Below are 12,284 nucleotides of genomic sequence, written 5' to 3'. Positions count from 1 at the left end.
GAACAGTTATCTCATTCTTGGTCTAGAGGAAGAACTGTTACATCTAAAAACTTCCCCCACTTTATTACAAGTTTCTGCCCTGGTACCAATATCATTAAAATGCTAATAAAACATCTGCAGCAGACAGAATTGATTAAAATAATTTTCTGAAACAACATCTTCAGCCTGACATCAGATCAACAGTGTTAACCACAGCATCTGTAGGTCTACCAACTATAAACCTCCCATCTGCAGTAGCATGGTCTTTCAGAGTGCTCAGAGAGTACTGCCACTGAATAACTAGGACTCCTCTACAATTCAGACAGATCAACTGGTCTCTATTTTCTCATCTCCTCCTCCATGACCCAAGATCTTTGGATGCTGGCAAGAACAGGGGATGGATTATTTTTTTTAATTGAGAGTTCCTGGAACTTTCCAGAGGTGAAAGGTGTTGGGAGAGAGAGAAAAAACAGGTACTTTGGCCCAACATATGAAAACTGACCACTCAGAAAATTATAGGAAAACAATAGGTCCTAGAACAAACTAAAGCTTGGTCTTAAACTCCAATCTCTTCAGTAGGGAGTCCATGATCAATAAATAAATGCAGTTTGTTAAAAATAAGGCCAAGCACAGTAATTTCTATTTGGATATCCTCAAGGATAAGGGATGGCATACTGTGTGCCAAATTTTACAAGGCAATTTGCATGTGAGCTATGCTATGCATACTACTTATCTGTTTCTGTAACTGGCACATTTTTTTTTTTTAATGGTACTTGGTAATTTGGTACTATCGCCAACTTGCAAAACATGCTACCCAACAAAGAAACTGAAGGCCAAGGAAAGGTAGCTTCCACCTGGAAAACAGGTGCCTATGCTTTCTAGCTCTGTGAACTGGATGAATGATGCAGAACCAGTCCACAGGTCAAACCCAAGTTCACAGGCTTGATTCAGTACAGAATCAGCATGCAAGGTTGGTCTGCAGGTACAACCCCATGCACTTGTTTAACCCTGCATATGAGATCTCGCTGTGAAGTGACTGGTTGCCAACATGACCTGGTGTACAGGGTTATGTCATCTGGATCATACGACTCCCCATGGGTCTGGAAATCCAGTGCCAAGGGAACCATGGCTCCGTTAACTGCCAGAGCTCTGGGAGCAATTAATGCTACTTTTCCTCTGCCCTCAAATTTCTGGGCCCATGAAGAGTCTGACAGGCCAAATGAAATGTCTCTGTAGGTTGGATCTGGCCTGCAGGCTGGAAGATGAGCACCACTGATCTAGAAGGTACCAAAGGACTACACCTAACATACTGCAATCAGTGTACAATGCAGGGTACACTCCATATACCCTGTAAACTATAAGTTTATCAAGGATAATATTTTATAGCTTAACTGCCAAACTGGATCAGAGGAAAATTCCAGTCACGTAAACATGACATTGGATCTACATTATGGGATTTTTGCTTTTTTAAAGATATTCCAAGCATAGAAAAGTACACCAAACAGATGAAAGCTCTTCTCAAGCACATCTTCTGAAACAGGATTACAATCAATTTAGCCTGATTTACAGTAGTGTTGGTTGTCAAAAGAGTTTTGGGGGTATCCACAATTTATTAAGGTTCTCAAAACTTTACTGGGGAAAGGGGCTGGACTTGTAAAGCATTCAACCTTCTTCAGGAAAAAAACAAGCCTCAAAATTCATCCATAGGATGATCATTGAACTGTGATCCTACATATATTTAACACTGGGATAAATTATACTTTGGGATCACTTACATAGTTCTTTTTGACAGACTGGGTCAGATTCTCACTTTGGCTGCATTTATGCAGAATTATCCTGCATTTGCACATCTCCTTTTCTGAATATTTAAATTAATTTTAAAACAGTAATTACATTTTAAAGCATGATGACTGTAATAGGAACAAGCAAACAACCTCACCCATCATCTTTATGGAAGAGATCACAGCTTTCCAGTCTTGAAAGGGCTAGGTGAAAATTATTCTCTGAAAAGCAAGCATCAAGAAAAGGATTTGAAATGAAAACATTTAGTGTTTCTTGGTGCAAAAATGGAAGTGCCACTTTGAATACAGCATTTTTAGCAACAAAGAAAAGCTTTTATCCATTTACATTTTCTTCCTAGAAAACAAGTTATAGCCATGTTGAGATTCCAGAACCATATGTTAGTCAGCAATCAAACCAAATCAGTCTTATTATAGCTTCTTGAAAATAACCAGCTGCCTTATCCCTCCCACACATGCCTTGGTCTGAGATCAGAACAAGTCATGTTCAGACATTATTGGTCTGAGACATGCACTGCTACAGTAGTACAGTGAACCACTGTTGTACCAGATGGAGCTGGCATTAGTTATTTTATCTGTCCACCTTAGGCACTTATAATTACTCCCTATTCTGTAATACCTGGGTGCCTTGGTCTACTATTTAAGATTCTGATCCACTGAGATAATAGCATTTCCCCATCTCACAAATGGGGAGTGAGGGGCTGAAAGAAACTAAAACCAAGATTATAAACTTAGCGCCATGCAGGACAACATCTATAAGGCCAAAGGACCCTACGGAACCTAAGGAAATGTCTACACAAAGCCTTGTCTTCAACAGGTCATTTAGGCACTTAGGAACCTAAGACCATGTCTGGACTAGGAGTGTAGTCCTGGTATAGGAATAGCATGATACTATCCTGCAAAGTGCTTCTTGTGTGGATGCAGGTATACAGGCAAAACTGTGCTAGTTCTTCATCTCCTTCTTATGGAAACAAATGGTAACCAGCCAAATTGTGATTCTTCTGGTATAAGCTGTGCCTGTGCTGGGAGTTTTTGTCAAAAGAGCTTGCCCATCTTCACCCACAGAGAATGTTGTGATGTTGACACAACAGTGCAAACATTGATATAGCTTTAGTTCCAATAATGGTGCAGACAAAAATGTAGCTCCCTGCTGTAACTGAGAATGCTTTGCAGGAAGTGCACCGAATGACAACAATCCTCTGAAACAAACAGAAGTTCACTGTTAGCTGCAGCCTGCAGCTGGTTTCCCCTAGCAAGGGCCCCTGCTCCCTACAAGGCTGCAAAGTTTTCAGAATGGGAGGGCAGGAAAGGGAGCAGAGGGAGCTTGTTCTAGGGTTTCCGCAGCTAGCTCTGGTGGGTTGGGTGAGTGAATTGGAGGACCTCACTTCGGGGGGGGGGGGAGGAAGGGCAGCTCCAATACACCCACCCCACCCTCCAGCGAGGGCTGAAAACCCCCCGGACTGGTTCCCTTCACTCCCTTTACCCTCTCCCATTCTGAAAACAGCTCAAGGCTGGCAGGCAGCACAGACAGAAGTTACAGAAGATATTCTTTTTTTAAACCTCTCCATTAAGGGGTTACCCTTATGCATAGATTCATAGACATTAGGGCTGGAAAGGACCTCGAAAGATCATCGAGTCCAGCCCCCTGCCCAAGGGCAGGAAGTCAGCAGGGGCCATAGGTTCCCAGCGAGATAGACATCCAAATGTCTCTTGAAGGCGCTCAAAGTAGGTGCTTGAACCACCTCTGGCGGCAGTCTTTTCCAAACTTTGGGGGCTCGGACAGTAAAGAAGTTCTTCCTTATGTCCAGCGTGAAACAGTCACAGAGGAGTTTGTAACCATTCAACCTTGTCATCCCTATAAACTTATAGGTAGCCACCAGATCACCCCTGAGCCTGCACTTTTCCAGGCTGAAGAGCCCCATAGCTTGCAATGAGGGGGTCAGATATTCACCCAAGCAGCCATTTTCCAGGATGTCTGCAGTCATGCACTTGCGTTTGGTCACAGCTATAAACTGTGTTCTGTGGCCAGGTTGGGTGAAAATTGTCACTACTGTCTGCGCCCTGTGACCTGACTCCTATATCATTTGTACATTGCACTGGAGAGCAAAGCAATACCTAAAAATCTAGGTTTATGTGAGCTGCTCAATTTCACAGGGCAAGTATGGGGCAAAGCCAAGATTAGAACTCAACATCTCTCAGGTCCTAGCTCTCTACAGCACGTCTCCTCTTTATTAATAATAGATTAAAACCAGGTAGTATTCCTGAGTAAAAAAGAGAAAGATACATGTAGTAATTGACCATAACAGGTAGTTTTCATTTAAAACCTGACACATCCTTAATACTGACCTGCTCTCTTTATACCATACGGTAATTCAAACTTATCACTTTCATGGAATGCTGCCACTTTTAAGAAGTTATTAGAGCACAGGAATGGATATATTTTATCAGCACTGAGGGGAGAAAACAAAGTTGACAGTTAATATTTAAAAAAACTCTGAAACTATGGCACATTTGAATCATGCAACAGTTCCTGAAATGCCTTTTAACTTTTTAATCTTACTTGAAATAATAGGCAGCATCAGTTTTGAAATGAACACATGGGAATAGTACAGCCCAAGACAAGCATTTTGCAATATAATTATATCAAGTGTTCAGAAAAAGGAACAAATTCCCTGCTGGTGTAAGCTGACAACGTTCATTAAAACTAACAAGAATGAGAAAGTTTATTGTAGCATGGAATTTGACCCAAACTTTGAAAGATTCTTTAAGATTATGAGACAACCACAACTACTAGTTTGAAAAGTAGTTATTAATCACATTGGTGGGGGGAGAAGGGGGATGGGACAGGACAAAGGAAACCTAACAAAAATTTTGAAAAGAAAGAGGAAAAAAAAAAAGAGACAGGCCGGGTTCTAAAAGAGGAATTGGATGCTATGGTTTGACAGACAAGCTGTCTTTCAATTAATACATGTGAAAGATGCCCAGATTCCAGGGTGAGAGAGAGAACATATGAATCCACATTGAGGAGACATATTAACCACTCACACTGGAATTCACTTAACTTCTAGAGGTGCACCAATATATCGATTGCATATTGGATCAGCACTGATAAAAGGGAAATCTATATTATAGGCTAAAGGCTTTTTTTGGCTGGTGTAATCCATAATGTTCATCAATAAATATAATTAATTATGCCTTCTGACCGGGGTCCCTGGACCCTGCGTGCATGTGTGTGACAGTATGTATGCACATGGCCAGATACACAGCTGGGCAGCCAGGAGAGCAGCTCCCTGCAAGTAAGTCTGTGGAGGGAAAGGGACATGGGGCGGGGGCAGATTGGGACCCCCACGTTTGGGTGGGGGGAGTGGGGCAGGGCTGGGGCAGCTGCTCAGCCAGGGCAATGAATGGGACCCAAGGCCAAGGCGGAGTGGGATGAAGCCGCAACAGCACATAGAGGGGGCATGGAAGGGGCAGCTCCCCGCTGCTGCATGCACCCTTGAAGGAGGCATGGTGGGGGCATGTGTCCCCCCAGATTTGTGCACAGAATGGATATAGGTTGCTTGCTGTGAGCTTGGGGATCTCTGCCATGCTGCCTTTCCCTTGGGAGCCCCGCACTGGCTGTGTGCCCCCTGCCCACCCTGCAGCACTGGGGGTGGCAAGTTGTGCCTCCTGCTGCCTGGTGGGTAGGGGATGCATGGGCAGCACAGTGCTCCCTGGGCAAAGGCAGCAGAGTGGGGAGCCCCAAGCCCACCATGGGCAGCCTGCATCCGCCCTCACCCCGTTGGGTTCTGCTCCGGTTCAAATCATCCCTGTTCTTAAAAATGGTGGCAGTGGTGCTTGAACTAAAGCTCATTTGGTGAATGCCAGGACACTGATCTCCTCCCATGCTCCCTGGATGAGCCACCCATGGCTCCATCCCACTCCACGCCCCAGCCTCATGTCCCATTTCACCACCCTGGCTGGGCAGCACCCCCAAGCCCCTGCCTCACTCCTTCCCTTAGCATAGGGGCCTCAATCTGCACCCCCCGCCACACCCTTTCCCCTCCACAGACTTACCTGCAGGGAACTACTCTCCATGCTGCCTGTCTGTGTTCCTGTAAATTAGTTATTGGATCGGCATCAACCAATACAGTTAGTTAATAATCAGCTATCGGTACTGGCCAAGAAAATCTTTATTGGTACACCCCTAATAACTTCAAATGAGAATTAGTCTCTCTATGGGAAGGGGCTCTCTGAAAAAAGCTGCCACATCCAATCAGATGAACACACTGCAAATCTAAGTCTGTAATATCCACTGACTCCCGTGCACCTAATTTCACTTCAAGGACTAGTTTGACTTCAGCAAGAATTGAGGATACTCAGCACCTTACACAGAACTGACTGAATGTGTTAAAGAACTAATAGGGAAATGATTTGTGAAATCATTATACTTGGGTTTAAGTGCATTCATGGGAACATTGTTTTAATGCTATTTAATAAAATGACTAAAAAACAAATATTTCACCTTTCACAGCATCCTGAGTCAACACTGCTACCTCCGGAAACAAATACCTCACACACTAAATTAAATATGTACTCAACAGATTATACTAACAATACATGGAAAACTGGTTAATAAGCCACCAAATATGAAAATCAATATGAATAACTGCTTTAGTAACCTTCCTTGGTGTCAGAGTCAGATGATAACCTTAACTAAGATAAGGCATTTGGGTCTTAATCGGTAATAAAAATGTGTCCTTAATTTGCCCCTCTATATGTTGGAAGGTGCCTGGTTCCCTTGTTTGTAACCCAAAAGTACAATGTGCTGTACCTTTGGATTACAAACTCTTTCACCCTCCCCCACACCCAGGAAAGGTAACATCAACCTGTAAGGGCTAGATCTTCATCCAGAAGATCAACCTGTAAGGGCCAGATCTTCATCTTTATCTTCATTCCATAATGGGGCTAAGGTCAACCACTGGTCTAGTACCACAGTTATTCTCCTCTTGTACCTCTCAGGCTACAACCAAATGAGACCACATGTATAAAAACAGGAAATGGGAAATTTTGTGTTATGCCTGAAGTTGGAGCTATTCAAAGTAATGTCCACAAAGGGGGCATAAGGATATCATCCATGGTAAAGATGTCATTAGGAGAGAGAGGTATTTGGCTCTGTTAGTATGACATCAGGCAGAAGGGAGGGTAGATTTACACCTAATTAAATTACAGATGTATGAACTTTCATAACCAGCAGCCTGCTTCATCAGTCAATATAAAGATGCCATTACCCTTCTTGACTGATGATCTTTGAACATTGTTTTTAAATAAACAGGACTGAATCAAACTCTGATTTCCCTGTAGGCAGAAGGAATGAAACAGAAGACTTGTTTCTTGGCATGTGGCTCTCTAAGCCTTGTACAACTAAGATTTAGCATAAAAATCTCTAGGCTTTTTTTTCCCCAAGGGCCATGCCCTTGACTTTTTGCTCCTTCTCTGCCTCTTTTAGTGTATTTCTTCAGTGCTTCTCTCTCACAGACACATGCTTCTACTAAAAGCATACTCTGTAAAACATGTGTCCCTGCCCCAGATATGCCTTTATTTTGGGTGGAAGCTCTGCTTGTTTCAGTTACCTGCTTTCACAGAGGAACTTAATAACTTCTATTATAAATGGATGACCATACTGCTGGCTGCTTACAGATTGGGGGGGGGGGGGCAGCACTTTACTTTCAGCTTGGTGCACCCCTGCACCAAGCACAGCACATGCTCAGAAAAGGAACTGCATCAATATGGCCTGGCTCAACCAGTGTCTATATAGCTCACATGCTTCAGCTGGGCTTTTTGGCACTTTATCTAATAGCTGATTGAATCAGCTATTAGATAAAAGTGCCAAAAAGCCCAGCTGAATTGTGCAAGCTATATAGATGCTACAGAGTAGATCCAACTGACATGATTCCTTTTCCAGTAAAGCACTGTTTTATTTTTTCCTCGTGCTTGTCTTGGGAAAAAAAAAACCTAATAATGTGCCCATTATTATTAAGGAAATCCACGACACTGCTTCCTGTTTAATGTGCCCCCACTCCCATGCCACTCTGCCTCCCCACTAGACAGCAGGGGAAGTGGGGACTACCTGTGGAGAAATGGGGTGAGTGATGCCAGGCAAACAGGTAGCTGGTGCTCTGCTGGGCAAGAAATCAGGAGAAGGGCTGAGCTGGAGGCTCCTGCTGAGCAGGGAGAAAGTTGAGTAGATTTGAGACTTACAGTCATTTATTGGCAGGAGGTTTTCCAGGATAGCTAATGCAAATCAGCTAAAGATGTGACTTTAAGGGGCATAAGTCAAAGCACACGAAGCACTCAGATGGTTGCCCTCATTCAGATGCAAGGTTAATCTACAGCCAGTAGCCTATTTTCTATAATACGGGCAGTATCCACAGATAGGTAACAAGTTTGGGGAAATTCTGAATAACAATTTACCCAGCAAATTGCATTTGTTTTTATTTGTAACTCTATGGGTTAAGCACAGACAGCACTCTCCAAGTACTCACTATCTATCCCGGGGCAGGCAATTATTTTCGGCGGAGGGCCACTTACTGAGTTTTGGGAAGCCATTGAGGGCCGTATGACAGGCAGCCAGGAGCAGATAAATACTAATTTTCTAAATTTTTTAGGGGCCTCCCGGGTTGGACAGAATGGCCTGGTGGGCCACATTTTGCCCAGCCCTGATCTACCCATTTCCTAAAGGCTGAGCTGTACACAAGGCAGTTATGACTACCCATCAAGTTTATTTCTGTTTCTTAATCGGATAAGCATATTTGTGACCTTTAAAATAGACAAAATTACATGGAGTAGCAAGAATTATTTTTTTAAAGCATTATACTGTCTCATAGTATTAGGCCTTTACAAACTAAAGTAATGTCAACCCATTGAACTCAGTGTCAATACTCCCACTGACTTCAGGCCCTGAATGCATAAGATTGCCCTGGGTTACTGTATATGTAACAGCACAGATCAAATTCTGCCCTCAGATATACCTGTGAAATCTCACTTCAGTGAGGATAGAATTGCTGGAGAAATATCAATTTTAGTATATAGGAGCTTGATTTTCAGAGATGCTGAGGTTTCTGCAGAAGCACTAAATCGTGAAAATAGGATCCTCTTGAGTCCCTGAACGAAAAAGTTTTAGACATGCACTACATAAAGCCTCAATTTCCTGTACAAACCTGAAAAATGGTATGTGCAGCCTCCCTTGAAGATAAATTTATTATTACTTAATAATATACAATTACAATAGCTACGTATAAAATATATGTATCCTCATTTACTCACTACAGATACATATAGGAGCTCCTGCTGCTTTGTACTGCCTTGATGGCAAGCAGCCAGAAAGCTGCTTTTTACTGTCAGAGCAGTGTGAAGCAGCTGGAATATATCAAAGAAGCTGAACCCAAGCGTGAGATCTGTTCTACTGGAGAAGAAAAAGGAGAAATAACTCACAAATAGTTTAAAACCCATCTCCAGCTCCACCTTGGGTGGGTAATAAGCACTTACACAACTAGCTTTAGCTGCATTTAAGACTGCTTCCATGGATTTTAACTCCTACTCCTCACTGTATAACTTACATTGTCCTTCTAAGCAAATTCAGAAGGAATCCATTCCAGCCACTTATGAAGTCATGCAACTTCACTTAAGTCCCTGAAATACCACTTTTCTGAGACCTGATGATGCCAGAGGAGGAGGAGACAATACCCCACAATTATTTCATGGAAAAAGCAAAAACACTACGGGGGCCAGTCGCATGAAGCAAGGTTGAAAACCCAACATACTCCCCTTTCCAGGCAGTGTTACTCAGTCAGAGAGCCTGGCTCACTCTTACTTGCTCTCTCTTTACATTCACATAGCTTCCCTTGATTGTCTGGTGGTCAGTTCTACTTCTCTGACTAAAGTAGAGTAGAATTTGGGCCTAAATGTGTAGATAACTAAGAACTCTCCTGTAATTAACACATCCCCCATAGCCTCAACACACACCTTGGACTTACCTCAATAGTGATGCAAAGGCTGGCTTCCGCAAACAAGTGGTTAGTACATTTTTTCTTTCTGTCGTCCTATATGAAAGCCTGAAAGAAGAGAATTTTAAAGAATCAGTAAGTGAATCAAGCATCTAAAAGAGGTGGCACCAACCCTTTTGCTAGAGAAATATTTTGATATAAACTACTAAGTTCTAATAGCCTGTCAATAGATCCTGCGAGTGAATGAAGTAGCCCTTCATTACTGCTTACATGTTCATGACAATTGGAACCCCTACTTGCTTTTGTGTTCATTTTGCTATGCATTACTGGCAGCACGCTTATGCAGCCTCGCTCCAAGATATCCATCACTATCACCTGCTAGCTATTAAAGCATCTATAACTAAAAATCCTGCACTAGCCCTCTCTCTGAGAAAGCAGAACATCTCTCTGATGCCAACTGGAAGCTTGCTTAGGTGGATCTTTTGAGGTCTATCCAAAGGCCAACACTGAGTCCTTCTGAGAGAAAAGAGTAAATGAGATCTTGTGGAGAAAAATCACCCTTCAGAATTAAGCTTAAGAGATAAGGCTTCTACTCATAAGCTCATTCCCACCTTTCATTTGTCTAAGAAAGGCAATAAGCTCTGGAGTTTATTCATGTGCAGCACACTGAGCAGGGTCGGAGCAACCCTAATTGGCAGGGGGCGGGGTCAGCCTGCCAACCTGGGGTTGCTCCTCCCAGTTCAACATGCTGCAGAGGGCTGGCTGGGGCATGAATGTGCTTCAGTGCAGGGCTAGCCAGCAGGCAGCCTCCACATTGAAGCAACCTTATGTCCCAGTCCGCCGGGGCAGTGTCTCCATATGCACTGCTGCAGAGTTTTTCATTCTGCAGTGGAATAGTACTTGTGTTTACAAGTACTATCCTGCTGCAGAGTAAATTAGTTTACTCCAGCCTAATAGGGGTGCACCTGTAGAGGCACAATGTTTACTACACATTAAATGTCTCATGTAGATGCAGCCAATAGGTAGTGGGGTCAGATAGATGCCATAACTTTAATGATCCAGGGAACATACACGAAGCAAGGTATGTTTGGACCAACAAAGACCAGAGATTACTCTTACCAGTAGTCATTTGTCTTCCACACATTTGTGTGAAGCACGGCATACATAAGAACAGCTACCAGGATAACCACCAGCAGGAACCGTTTCATGACTGGCAGACAAGAAATACAAAAAGAAAACAACAACAACAAACTTAGCTTTCAATTCCAGACTTACTTCCACCAACATATCCCAAGATGGAAAGGGAAGTGCTCATTATCACAGCTTGATCACAATGGTTGCTCTAGCCTTAATATCCCCAAATAAGGTACCCCAGTCTCTTTCAGCGAGTCATTCAAGATGTCAGTGACAACTGAACACTCTGCTGCTTTGCATTTATAAATACACACATTTGGTTGGGTCAATTTTATATGTAACCCTGGGCATGACACTTCCCATGCCTTCACTGGAATAATGGGATGCTGGGGTACCTGGTATAGAGTGGCTCCGCCCAGCTCCCTGGGTAGCTGCTGCAGGGTCTCTGAGCCCTTACAATCAAACAACCTTGCAGACTGTTATGAACTATTTACAGGATTTAGTTATTTACAAGGTAACATATAACCAGTGCAATAGAACAAATGTTACACTGCATGACCTGGTGATGGTGGCCTAAAGGTTAATGCTTCTTGGATACACATTACACAAGGGGGAAGGTATACAAATTACCCACAGTAGATAAAGAACCAATACATAAATACATTGATACTCCAACTAATAAACCATTAAGAACTTATTTACACAGTCTGTAACTTGTACACAGGTTACTGAGGACCCTGTCTGCACTGCCTCTGGCTGGGTATCTCAGGGAGCACAACTGAATCCGTGTCCCAAGCACAGGATCTGTGGGTGATCCCTGGTGTTGGCATCCCTCGCACGAGTTCCAGGGGTCTCCATGCAGCAGGCGGTGGCTCCTCCCCTGCAGTCCCTGCAAGAGAGCTGATTACTGCCCAGACCCCTTCCCAGGCTCTGCAGGGAGAAGTGTCTAGGCTGCAGCTTGTAACACTTTCCCCTGTCCAGCACAGCCTCACAGCATCTGGCAAAATGCAGCCCCTGCCTGCCGCAGGGTTTATGGTGGCTGGAGCAGTCCCTGTCCTTCTAGCCCAAGGCTCCCTCCAGCACCTGAGCCTGCCCCTTAGGGCTGTGCAAAATTTCACCAGGTGTTTCATTTTGAAGCTGCTTTGATGCATTTCGAGCTCAAAACAGTGAAATCGAAATGAAGCAAAAGGCTTCAAAACAGCTTCAAAATGGAGTAAGGGCACTGCAAACGTTTTGAAAGTTTTGAAACGTTTCAAGTTTCAAAGTCAGGCTTACTTGGCTTCAGCACCTGTCCCAGGTTGCAGTGGCAGCCTCCTGTCATCCGGCGCGCAGATCTGGGGGCTCGCAACCCTGGGAGGGTTACGGAGCTGTGCCGGACACCTCCCAG

The 12,284-nt window shown here is 43.6% G+C and overlaps 1 protein-coding gene across 3 annotated transcripts in view; it reads right to left on the bottom strand.

Annotated features, from left to right (window-relative positions):
- The window catches only part of ST3GAL6 (ST3 beta-galactoside alpha-2,3-sialyltransferase 6), a 67,782-nt gene that overhangs the window by 26,028 nt on the left and 29,470 nt on the right, over positions 1-12,284 (bottom strand). For all 3 annotated transcript variants that reach the window (XM_019548851.1, XM_019548849.1, XM_019548850.1), the window contains 4 exons: positions 10,883-10,973; positions 9,794-9,871; positions 4,125-4,228; positions 1,919-1,982 (listed from right to left, as the gene is read on the bottom strand). In XM_019548851.1, coding sequence (XP_019404396.1) covers positions 1,919-1,982; positions 4,125-4,228; positions 9,794-9,871; positions 10,883-10,971 — 335 coding nt within the window. In that variant the 5' untranslated portion in view covers positions 10,972-10,973. The remainder of the gene's footprint in view (positions 1-1,918; positions 1,983-4,124; positions 4,229-9,793; positions 9,872-10,882; positions 10,974-12,284) is intronic.

This window comes from Crocodylus porosus, unplaced genomic scaffold, assembly GCF_001723895.1.
Source record: "Crocodylus porosus isolate Cpor-Errol unplaced genomic scaffold, CroPor_comp1, whole genome shotgun sequence".
Lineage (NCBI taxonomy): Eukaryota > Metazoa > Chordata > Crocodylia > Crocodylidae > Crocodylus > Crocodylus porosus.
The sequence above is the reverse complement of the archived record's forward strand: the minus strand, read 5'-3'. Positions and strand labels throughout refer to the sequence as shown.